Source organism: Mastomys coucha, unplaced genomic scaffold, assembly GCF_008632895.1.
Source record: "Mastomys coucha isolate ucsf_1 unplaced genomic scaffold, UCSF_Mcou_1 pScaffold22, whole genome shotgun sequence".
Lineage (NCBI taxonomy): Eukaryota > Metazoa > Chordata > Mammalia > Rodentia > Muridae > Mastomys > Mastomys coucha.
Window position 1 is genome coordinate 65,847,384 of NW_022196905.1, and position 12,650 is coordinate 65,860,033.

General features: G+C 43.6%; 1 protein-coding gene across 18 annotated transcripts in view; it reads right to left on the reverse strand.

Annotated features, from left to right (window-relative positions):
- Positions 1-12,650, reverse strand: part of Fryl (FRY like transcription coactivator) — a 239,220-nt gene that overhangs the window by 24,791 nt on the left and 201,779 nt on the right. For 11 of the 18 annotated variants that reach the window (XM_031342658.1, XM_031342654.1, XM_031342656.1 and 8 more), the window contains 8 exons: positions 9,560-9,730; positions 8,486-8,626; positions 6,507-6,704; positions 5,700-5,861; positions 5,517-5,591; positions 5,050-5,226; positions 1,773-1,781; positions 1,192-1,395 (listed from right to left, as the gene is read on the reverse strand). In XM_031342658.1, the coding sequence (XP_031198518.1) occupies positions 1,192-1,395; positions 1,773-1,781; positions 5,050-5,226; positions 5,517-5,591; positions 5,700-5,861; positions 6,507-6,704; positions 8,486-8,626; positions 9,560-9,730 (1,137 nt within the window). The remainder of the gene's footprint in view (positions 1-1,191; positions 1,396-1,772; positions 1,782-5,049; positions 5,227-5,516; positions 5,592-5,699; positions 5,862-6,506; positions 6,705-8,485; positions 8,627-9,559; positions 9,731-12,650) is intronic. The other 7 variants (XM_031342660.1, XM_031342648.1, XM_031342661.1 and 4 more) reach the window with 1 other exon arrangement.

Below are 12,650 nucleotides of genomic sequence, written 5' to 3' on the forward strand. Positions count from 1 at the left end.
AAAAAAAAGAAAAAAAATAGTGGAGGAGACAGGAAGCTGACCACAGACAGACAGCTTGACGTTTTCCTTGAAGCCTGCTGAGTGTGATACTGCTGCAGGGGCGTGACCCTCAGATGTTGTAGAGCGAGGGGTCTCTTGCTAAAGGGAGACAGGCTGTAAGGAGAGTTGGGTAACCCTTGCTGACAATAGGGATGGTTCTGACCTGTACACTCCAGGGTGCTGTTCTCTGTGATGCTGTCTCCAAATCCCAACCTTACTCCACCTGCGAATTCAGGCTTCTGCACAAGCCGACTTTTCTAGAAGATGAGCCTTGTTCATGGGCACTCATTCTGTTGGCCACAGAGCCCTTGGGATGGGAGCCATAACTTCACATAACTAACTTTCACCCCCTAACACAAAGGTTATTTTTACTATTTAAAAGTTAGGAGTAGGGGGCTGAAGAGATGGCTCTCTGGTTAAGAACTTGGGCTTTTCTTCCAGAGGACCTGGGTTCAATGCCCAGCACCTACCTGGCAGCTCGCAACTGTCTATAACTCCTGTTCCGGAGAATCTGACACCCTCACACAGACATCCATGCAGACAGAAAAACACCAATGTACATTTTTTTAAAAAAGTGTATGTGTGCAGGTATGTGTACGTATGCTATCTTTATGTGTGTGCGGCTGTGTGAAGGCATGTGCATGTGATTGCGGAAGAGGGTATGAGGTCCTCAGAAGCTGGAGTTGCAGGTGCGTATGGGCTGCTGCCGGACATGGGTGCTAGGAACTGAGCCTGGTCCCTTTAAGAGAGGAGAAAATGCTCTCAGCTGTTAAGCCGTCTTTCCAGCCTCCTAACTTAATCTTGAAGAGGACCCAAAGCTGTGCTCAGCCTTAGACGCTACATTTGAAGTATGACTTGCACACCAGGAAAGAAAAGCAGCTGTGTACCAAGAGGGGCAAATACCCTACTGATACCAAAAGTGCGTGTCATTTGAGAAGAGCCCCTAAAAGAACTCCAAGGACCTAGTTGGCTCTACTCTAACTGCTGCGGGCACACAGGGCAACTTCAGGAGTCTGGTTTTTGTCACCACCACCAGAACACCATTTTGGTGTGTGCATTTTTCACACAATGAAATGACCATCACAAGGCAGGCGGATGCCTTTTTTTAAAAAATTGAAGCCCCTCCACTTTGTAGAAAGGTGAGACTAATACCATCTGTGTGCGTGACAGGATCTGGCTTGCCGTGAGGGCGGCTTCCTCCTCCGAGGACTCATCGGTATCCTCCTGGTTTGTCAGGGTCAGGCTGGGAGTGCTGCTGGAACACGGGTACTCCTGGAGGGATGGCGTGTCTCCTTTGTCAATGCTGTCCAGTGAGCGCCGGCGTACGCCCCAGTTGAAATTATCCATGCTCTCCCCCTAGAAAAGCAAGGCACGGTTTCTAAGAGCTCAGCCACATGCTTATCGATGCTGCAGAGATTAAGACACCCAGAAACATATATCAAGGTGAAAAAAAAAATTACTGAATGCATCATCAAAAGCAGAGATTCAATTAGCCCGTCCGTTTCTTTCAACATTTAACTCGTAATCAAATGTTTATATTTATAAAGGTTAAAAATCATTTGGTTATTTTTACTAAGCCATTTTCTTTATAATCTGTCTAGCACCGGTGGGGGACCAATTAGATCTACACTCTAAGTCATTTCTACTCTAATACACAAGCACAGATAAGACCACACAGAGGACAGATACGGGCAACAGAGACACAAACCGCACAACACCAGGCCACAACTTACCTGCAGCTCCTGGTTAGCAAAAAGGAAAACACACAGAGTTAGAAAGAACGAAGACACACATTCAAATATATGCTATGCTTTTTGGGAGAAGAACTGATTTCTCAAACCCAGAGATGGATATGAGCTCTGGGTTTAGCTTTTTGCAGGAAGCCAACATGTGACTGGAACTGGGGAAGAGCTGGAGACAGACACGTAGAACGCTTCCATGGCACACTTCAGCAACACGGAATTTACAAAACTCTTCCAAACTTACACAGCTAATACTCGGTACAATGCAGTAACTGACTCAAAGTACCCACATTCAACTGACAACAATACGGGGTCACAGCTGCTTTGTCTGCAGGACAGCTGTGGTGAATCGCAGTGATCGTTTAATCAATAGGATTTAAAATCAAGATCATAGCTATCAAAATGCTACCACTGCCAACTTCAAAAAAGGCCACAAGAAGCCGGTGGCGCACGCCTTTAATCCTAGCGCCTGGGAGGCAGAGGCAGGTGGATTTCTGAGTTCAAGGCCAGCCTGGTCTACAGAGTGAGTTCTAGGATAGCCAGGGCTACACAGAGAAACCCTGCCTCGAAAAAACCAAAGAGGCCTCAAGAGAGACGACATATTTCAGCTCCACTCTGGTTAGGATTTATGCCACGTTTGTACTGAGCCATAATTCTTAAGAACCTAAGTTTTAAGTGTCTGAAGCCCTGGTGTGACAAATTATACTAAGCTGGCAAAAAATTTTAATTTATATCCTTTACATGGAAGGGATTGTCTGAAATAAAGGTTTCAAAAATAGAATTTTTTCCCCCTAAACAGAGGAATTAATTCTTTTACAAATGGAATTTTAGATGGAAGACAGTTGTGCAATTCTGACAGGTGAAATCCAGGGTGGGGACACTTCATCAGTGTCCCCTTTGATTTAGCCTGGCTGTTTCTCATGGTGTTTTAAGATGCTCTAGGACTCTGCAAGATTAGGGTTTGAAAAGTACGTTTCTTCAACTTACGTTGTAAATATGACCATGTTGCATAGCGCAGTAATGGCACGTGGCCTTCTGGTGTGTTTGAGTGAATGAATGAATACTGCAGGCTTTCAAGGCCACAGGATCTTTTAGGAATTTCATTTAGGATGGTTTAGCTATTTCCTACTGTTGTTGTTATTATTGTTATTATTATTATTTTTTCACCATGACTGTATGTACAAAGTCTGTATGCTTGGCTTAATGCTGGGGTTCAGGTCGGTCCTCCCCCACACCCCCAGGTCATAGTGACTTGAGGTAAAGGCGGGACTGCAGATATTTCAGTGTTCTAAGGAGCTGCTGAAAGCTGGAAGTCTTGCCTGCTGACATTTCAGAGGGCTGGCGGAATCAAACACATCCCCAGAGCTCTTTACAGAAAGGCAAACAAAAAATAATAACCTTAACCGTTAGAAAAATGTCAAGAGCCTTTAGGAATCTGAATTCTGAACAAAAAAAAAAAAAGTAACTGCGGAAGGATTTAGAAGTGGCTCACAAATGCAGGTCGGGGCACCGGGTCTCAAGCCATCCCATCTCCCTCCTGGACGGGACAGGCTCTACGCTTCTTTCAAAAAGTTCTTCCAAAGGACGAATGTGAATACACTTTTAAAAGGCTTTCAAAATGTGCCCTTTGAGAAGATTACAAAAAGGAAAACAGGAAATCTACATAGGATAAGAAAACAAAGGTTTTAAACTCTCCTTTTAAAGGTGGCTTAAGTCTGCTGGCACATGTGAGGTTCCCAGTTTCCTATCTTCAAAGCTGCAGGGCAGGCTGAAGCATAGGAAGAGGAACACTTCCCTAGGCTGTCTCCTGTTTACAGCTAACTATATGACACAGTGGCCAAAGAGAAGAGCCCCCTGAGAGCTGAGGGGTGCTCAGGGGCTACCCCAGTTGACTCTTCAGAAAAAGCAACATGCAAACTTGGCCCAGAATATTGGATAGTAAGCGCTTCTCTTCCTACTTATTAATTGTATTTTGTAACAATTTCAGGGTGTCCATATTTTGGGTCTGTTATAATCTTCTCAGGTCTGAGGGACTGCCATTTGAGGAACTGATCTGAGTAACAGGAATGGCATCTCAATAGTCTAAGACAACATCTCCCTTATTTTTACTATGGTGGTTGCTTCTAAAACCAGCGTGTGCTTCAGCCTGGGTCAATGGATGAGCTCTGAAGGGCTAAGAGCGTCTGGAAAAGCAACTTCTCCCCTCCCCTGAGAGCATCCCTGGAACTGATCTTTACTTGCCCAAAACATGAGGTCACAGAATAGTGATGGTCATTGGGCTGCTGTGTGAGACCAGGCTGGCCTGGAATGAAGGGGGTGGGGGTGTTGCTGGCAAAGTAGAGGAAATGGCCTCTCAGAGTCACTCTGAATGCAAAGCTCTGCCTCGGGACTAGCTGGGCTGCATGGGCTGTCAAACCTGCTCTTTGCACTTGGATTTCCACTTAGAAAACCCTCAGTCAGGCGGTAGATCAGTGGTTCTCAACCTTCCTTATGTTGTAACCCTTTAATTCAGTTCCTCATGTTGCGGTGACCCCCTAACCATAAAATTATTTTTGTTGCTACTTCATAACTGTTAATTTTGCTACTGATATGGATTGTAATGTAAACATTTTGGAGGTTTGCCAAAGGGGTCGTGACCCATAGGTTGAGAACCATTGGCTGAGGTGGACATATCTAGACAGAATCAGTTTATAAGGGGAAGTCCTTTGGGTGTCAGAAGAAACCGGTCCTGGGTAAAGTTGAAGAAAAAGTGGTTGGGCCTGCCAGAGAGAGGCCCTCCAGCACCTGTCAGAGGTACAGTTCTAGAAAGCCGAAGTGGTCATAAGGTCACTGTAGTGACAAACACAGCTATGCTTGAGCCGGGCATGGTGCCTTATAGTTGTCATCTGCACCTGGGAGGCTGAGGCAGGAGAAGTGGCATTAAGTTCAGGGCAGGGGTGAGGAGACTTTGTCTCAAAACAAAAATCAAGAGAATTATGTGTGATCCAATTTTAATATATATATTTATTATTTGTTTAGTTCATACTAAATAAACATTTAAATCTATGAATACACTAAAATGAGTATAATGAATCTTTTTTTTTTTTACTTTGTAAAGATAAAATGAATCCCTCTCTATTTAGGTCCCTTCTGCTACAGACTGATTTTGGCAACCATATTTAGTTTACCTTTCTTGATTTTACACTAATCTCTACAAGGGAAGACAGCACGGTCAGAGGCTGGCTCAACCATGATCATCTATACACATCGAGGAAACCCACATTCTTACCTCTGCATCTTCCAACTCAACATCCAAGAAGTCGAAGTCCTTAAAGACACCAAACTGCTGCTCACTGCTGTTGTCTTCGACGACAACTTCTTCCTCTTGAATTATGTCCTCAGTGGCGGAAATCAAGCTGGTCTGTTGGTCCCCGACTTCCAAATCCTCATTTGAAGAAAACACAACCTGATGCCCACCCAAAGGAAAAAACAAAACAGTTTGTCCATCATCTTTGTCAGTCTGCATCTAAGGCGCTAGCCCCTCCGGAACACTGTCGGCCTCACCCTTCAATTGATGTACAATTTGTATTCTATGCCTAACTAGTTCACCACCTGACCAGCATCGCTGCCAACTTTGGCAACAAACAGGACCATCTCCTTTTTATTCGTGGTTAATGCCAGAACTTACTTAGGAAAGGCAAGCACCAAGACCCAATGACGTTGGCATCCTTCACCTGCATGCTCCTGAGTACTCACAGAGGGATTCTTGGGGAGGCCAGATTCGGGACCACAGAGGGAGAGCACACTCATCAGCTTCTCTCTAGTTCTCCGCTAACAGGAAGGAAATTCCAGTGTTAGTACTGGGTAAAGTAAGACAGCTCTAGGGTGCTTACAGGATCACAGAAATCAATCTTCTATCCCATGCCTACGCTTGGTTACCTGTGATAACTGCGGCCTTTTCCAGCTGACGGGAACCAGGGCGTTGGATGTGGAGCCGGAGGAGGTGGAGGACGTGCTCCTGGTGACGGCGATCACCTTTGCTTTCCCATTCCTTCCTGCAGCACTGTGCTGGCCTCCATACTTGTTCCCGATGATGGGTGTCTACACAGAAACAAACACCAGCATTGACTCAAGCTTCCACACCAGAGGAACTCTCAGATGTTAAACATTTACCATATCTTTCATGATGTTTTCTACAAATAACCAGGAAAGCTGGTTGAGCAAGCCATGAGGGGCAGGTCAGTAACTGTTCTTCCATGGCTTTTACATCCGCTCCTACCTCCAGGTTCTACTCCTGCCTTCCCTGGATGATGGACTACGCATTGTAAAATGAAATCAACCCTCTCCTCTCCAAGTTGATGTTGGTCATTGTATTTTATGACAGCAACAGGGACCCTAACCAAGGCACCCCAAACTGTAATATCTGCTCCCCTAGGGATACTTTCTTTATAACACTCAGCTTAGATGGTACCTCCTTTCTGAAACACACCTCTAGGAGCGCACGGTTTATTCCCAGAGCATTTCTAGCTTACTTCCAGTCAGGCATCATGCTGTTCCTCTGCCTGCTTCCTCCGGACAATGTAAGCTCCCTCAGAGTCAGCTTTCACCTCCCTTTTATAACCAGTTTCACAGTACCCATCGCGGTGCCTAATGCCAAGTACAAGTTCCACTAACTTAGGCCTTAGAGAAGAAACGAGGTGATGAGAGCGCTCCCCACAGAACTGTGTCAAGAGTGGGGCATCTTACCTCGGAGATGTCAAAGTGAAAATCTAAGGTCTTGCCGGGCAGCTCTTTTGAGACGTTATTGAAAATTTTAGCGAAGGAGATTTCGGGAGAGCCTACATCTACGCCGTAGGCTTTGGGGATGTCATTGGGGACGACAAGACTCGCAGAGCGGGACACCACCAGCTTCAGGATGTTGAGGGCTTCCTTCCAGTATGGGCTCTGGATTCAGAAACAGTCAACACAAGCATTACAGGTGTGCATGGAGAGGAACAGACACCCCAGTGCGCACCATAGACTGTGGGAGCAGCACAGCTGGAAGATGCCTATAAAATGACTTGTCCTTCCAGCTCTTTTAACAGAAGGTCTTCTAAGCTACGAAACATAGGGAAATCTGAGTCATTACTGATAGGGTTAGATCATCACACGTAATAGACCTCAGGATGCTCCCCCATTGGAGGGTCTGGTTTTTCTCTCAGGGTGTACTTTATAAAACATTAACTTGGAAAGTCTTATGCAGAGACCTGCCTGTTAGAGACAAGGAGTCAAGTACATTTGAACTTTTGAGGTGAAGTTTTTGTTTCAAAGTTAATTAAGTAGATGCTAAAAAGTTTTAAAATATATACACTTTAATAAACACATACACATATGTATTATTAAATACTAAAACACATTCTGACTTTTAAAAAAGTTTTTGTTATTTTATCTCATGTATATGGATGCTTTGCCTGCATGTCTCTACATCACATTTGTGGAGTGTTCAGAGAAGCCAAAAGAGGGTGTCAGATCCCTTGGAATTGGAGTTGTAGACTGTCATGAGCTGCCATGTGGGTGCTGGGAATTAAACGGGGGGTCCTCAGAACAAGCAACATGTGCTCTTAACTGGTGAGCCATCTCTCAGCCCCTGGACTCCAACACAGGGTAACACTCTCAGGCACGGCCGACCTTCAGAGGAAGCTCTTCTTAGTTTTATATATTCCTCCAACATAATTTAGGAGTAACTGACATGACAGACGTCTATGTGCAGAAGAATCATTATCTAGCAAAGAATTCATAATGATTTTTCTCTTTTTGTTTTAATGTATATGGGTATTGTGTGCCCACATGTATGGCTCTGCAACTCATGTGTGCAGTGCCTCAGGAGGCCAGAAGAGAGCATCAGATCCCCTAGAACTGGAGCCACAGATGGTCCTGAGGTTACCATGTGGATGCTGAGAATCAAACCTGGGTCTTTAAGGACATACGTACGTACATACATACATACATACATACATATGTAAATGTATGTAAATATATATGTAAATGTATATATATAAAATGAATGAATACATGGGAAAAACTTTTTAAAAACACTTCTGCCATCGAGCCACATCCCTAATGATTCAAAGACATTTTCATACAATTTGATTAATTTCAGATTGGGAAACTGTTGAACTCAGTACTTCCCTTTCAAAGTTCTACTGCAGTGGGTGAGTATGTTGGTGGGGTGTAAATGCAAAACAGTCAGCTGTGAAGGGTCTTAGAGAATCTGTTATTTGGATACTGATTACTAATATATTTTAAGTGTGTGAGTGTGTGAGTGTGCACATGTACGTACATGCTTGGAGTCCAGACCCAGGAACTGGATCTGCTGGATCTGGACTGACAGCAGTTGTGAACTATCTGGGGTGGGTTCTCAGGTCTGCTGTCAGAGCAGGACACACTCTTAATTGCTGAGCTGTCTCTCTCTCTAGCCCCTCTTTTGATATTTATACAAGAGCACCTTTCTTCATCACCGTTCACATTTAAACAAAGTCTGGCTTTCCGCTTTCTAAATACCTGGCGCTTCCTGACATACAAGCGCCAACTTTAAAGTACAGACTTTCAGAACAGCCTTCTGTTTCTAAAGGTTTCTTTTTATCTAATATAGAGTGCCCCACCCTTGCATGTCTGAGGTGCTTCAGAGTTTTTATGCTCATGAAGTCCCTGGAGGCAGTGCTGCACGTGAACTTGTGGCCACTCACCTGTACGTACTTGCCAATAACCTTTATGATCTCCAGATTAAACTGCTTGGCTGGGGCAGCAGACAAGTCAATGTGACTCAGGAGACTATAGATGATCTGGAGCAATGACTGCTGCATGCTGGACAGTCCCTTTTCTAACAGCTGAAAACAACATGGAAATGCAGGCTTTAATTGGGTTGAACAAAAATTTGGCTCTTCCGTCACTCACTGTGTAGTCCAGGCTAGCCCCCCAAACCTCTTGTGCCAGTTTCTTGATGGTTATGACTACAGGTATGTGGCCAGGTTCCAAGTACAAATTTTGAAGAAATGAAAACTACCTATTCTCCAGGACAAACACCACCCCAAAACACACTTTTCTTTCTTTCTCTCCTTTCTTCCTTCCTTCCTTCCTTCCTTTCTTTCTTTCTTTCTTTCTTTCTTTCTTTCTTTCTCTCTTTCTTTCTTTCTTTCTTTCTTTTTGTAAAAGAAAGGTTTCCATTAATTACTGTGCTGGCTAGTTTTTATGTCAATTTGACACAGGCTAGAGTAATTTGGGAAGAGAGAACATTAGTAGAGAAAATGGCTCCACCAGATTGGTCTGTAGGAAAGCCTGTGGGCCTTTTTCTTTTTCTTTTTTTTTAAGAGATTGATGTGAGAGGGGCCAGCCCATTATAGGGGAGCAACAGCCTTGGGTAGATGGTCCTGGGGTCTATAAGAAAGCAGGCTGAGCTGAGTACACAGCGCCCCCCTGTGGCCCCTACAGTAGCTCCTGTTCCTCGTTCCCGCCCTGTTCGTGCTCCTACCCTGACTCATTTAATCATGGACTGGGATGGTAAGCTAAAATAAACCTTCCTTGCTTTTGGCCAAGGTGTTTTATTACAGCAATAGAAATCCCAACTAAGACATTTACTTTCCATGCCAACTAAGTCAATGATGCTAGATACTGGAAATTTGAGAAAAACATCCAACTTAAAAATCTCTTTTGTACTTGAAAAGAACCATCTGTATCTCTCGTCCTCTGTATTCTCTAGTCACGTGGAACTCAAGAGAAGTTAGTGCCACAGCACCAAGTGGTCCAAAACCGACTAAATTCACCTCTGCCAGGTAAGTCACAAGACTGAAGGTCGCCTCTGAGAAAGAGTCGTGCAGGTACCGGCACACCACGTTGATCCAGTTGGAACAGTCTCTGGAGTAGGTGTGTGTGCTGTACAAGCTCATCATGTGAGCTAGATTCACCAGTGTCGGGCACTTCTCTTCCGCACAGACCTGGAGAACACACATGCTCATTCCATTTGCCCACAACTTAAACCTGCTTTAGGCTAAATGCATGTATTTAAATTAAACACACGTGAGATGCACATTAAGGTTTCAATGCCTTTCAGTTTTTAAAAAAGCCAGAAAAGCTAAAATGGGAAAGGGAAACCCCAAGGCACTGCCAAGACAATTGCAGTAGAACAGTGGTTCTCAACCTGTAGGTAGAGACCCCTTTGACAAACCCCCTATCTCCAGAAATATGTACATTACAATTCTTAATGGTAACAAAAGTGTAGTTGTGAAGCAGCGATGAAAATAACTTTACGGTTGGGGGTCACCACAACGTGAGGAACTGTACTAGAGGGTTACAGCATTAGGAAGGGTAAGAGCCACCGCAACGGAAGACCAGAAAGAGGACGGACATGGGCAGCGCTTCTCTGGGTTTTACACTGGACAGTGTTTACAGTCTATAATGCTGTCTCTGCTGAACGGTCGTCTATGGGTTTATAAGCTCTACTCATGACTTTCTGTCTATCTTGTCAAATCCCAAAGCGCTCTGGTGCCCAGGAGTCCGGGAAGGCAGGCTCTATCTGAGACTCTCGGGCGGCGGCTTCAGGGCTGCTGTGCCAGGGCATCTCGTGGACTAGTTACTGCTGACAGCCCCAACCTGTGTGACAGCCACAGGACCACACTGGAGCTGTGCTATCTCCACTGGTAGCAACCGCCAATCAGACTGCTCAGGAAATCAGGTAAGTGCCGAGTTCCTTGGCCAGTCCTGGTGGAAGCCAACCTTTCCACAGAGGTTGGCCCAGAGCTATGGGATGGGGATCAGCAAATCCTTGTGGAGAGATTTTAGTGACTGAATTTACACTCTTAGTTCCTTTATTCCCTGGGTGACTGCTGAAGCTGTCTTTTAGCCTCTGGAGGTACTACGACAATCTAGAACTGGAAAAGGGCCCTCACTGTTTTACAAGCCTAGTACTTATATATGTGTATGAATATATATATGTATATATATATATGTATATATGTATATGTGCTACATGTGTACATATCACAAAGACTGGCCTTGTCATACTGTCTATTCAGTTTTCTTCGTTTCTATTTTCAAGCTTGTTCTTCCGTTTACTCCTAATGCACTGTATCCATGCCTACGGCATTTAGTAGAGAGAAAGTTGCCTCTGACATATGCATATATTTAACTATTTATTTAAATAATCTAATAGTTTAGAGGACAAATGATAGACTTGAAGGGCCTCAAGTCCATCTCTTGGCCATTATCCATGTGTGGGCTAGAGATCTAAATGCATGTATGTATGACTGCAGAAAATATCAATATAGCACCCTGAAAATCATTTTATAAATTCACTGAAAGCAGCTGATCTTATCCATTATCCATAAAGCCAACAATGAGAAGATGGGGTGAGGGGAAACTTGGTTTCTCATTTCTATTTCAACATAGACTAACCTAATGAACGATTTAAAAAATCATATAATCTTATAATTTTACAATGACTATTTATATCCTTGCTAGATAAATTTTCTTGACTAATAAAACATTCTTTGGAGATTTTTGTTTGCTTTTGAGCCTTGTTATGTAGCCCAGGACAGACTTGAATTCACTGGGATTACAGGTATGCGCCATCACCTCTGGCTATATTAAATTCTTACAAAAGGGTATTTTTTTCCCTCAACAATGGTTTTCATTTTTAATTTTTTAATTTTTTAAATTTTTTTTTAAATAATGGTTTTTAAAAACACATCTTCAGAAAGGGAGAGAAGTCCTGTATGTGAAATATAAAAAAGAAAATGTCTTTAGAATGAATTTTGACATTTGGAAGCACCAGGTTAAAATACAATCCAGTGATTTTTAAAAAAAAAAAAGAAAGAAATGTTCTGTAACAAACTTTTTGGCAAGGTTCCTGCCATAATGAAAGTGCACGTTGCCTGCCCCTGAGATGGCGAGCTCTCTGTGGGTACAAACAGAGATCCAGTGATATTTGCATAATGAGGAAGTACATAATAGTAGAAAATTACTCTCAACAGTTCCAAGTGAGAGAATAAATTGAGGAAATCAATTTAACCCACAGCCTGCAGGTTTCTAAAAGCACACACAGAGGGAACCATCCGGTGCTGCTCTGCAGGGGCCAGCGCACTTAAAAACAATTTAGCAATCACAGAACGCCTGATTTGGATGGGGCCTTCCTGTGTCCTGATGAGGTCAGGACACCAGCAGTTTTATCCTCAGGGCTATGACATTCTTCAGGCCAGGCCAGGCTTCTGAGTGACTCCAGCATTCAGTGGGTAGGCTACTGAGCACACTCCCGCTACATCTCTTAGATGCTTCTATTTCCCTATTTGAGCTTTTTGTTCCCTTAAAAACTCCAATTAAGCCAATGTATAGTTTCCCTTCACGTCTTCTTTCTTGTTCCTCAGCTGGGGCTGCGGAGGAGACCTTGTCTGTGTCTTCCCAATGATCCATAATTGGAATATTAAAATGAAAGCCATTTTTAATAAGCTTCATATCGGCTTAAACCCTTATCAGTGAAAACCCTACATATATGGTTGGTTTATTTTAGGCAAATATTTTCCAAAATATCATTTCACTTCAAACCATCAGTTTTCCATCAAATTCTTAATGTTCTATTGAACTTACTAAAGAAATCAAGAATAAGAATCTTTGTCCTACCCTTTTGTACTATCAATATATACGCTTCTCTTTCAATTTCATTGCATTTCTTTACTTACTGTGCGTGCGTGCGTGCGTGCGTGCGTGCGTGCGTGCGTGCGTGTGGAGGTCAAAGGTCACCTTGCAGGACTTGGTTCTCTCTTTCTACCCACCACGTGGGGACTGAACTTGGGTTGCACAGGTTGGGGGCAAGTGCCTTCTCCCCCTGAGCCATCCTGCCAGCTCAGGATTTTGTATTTTTTT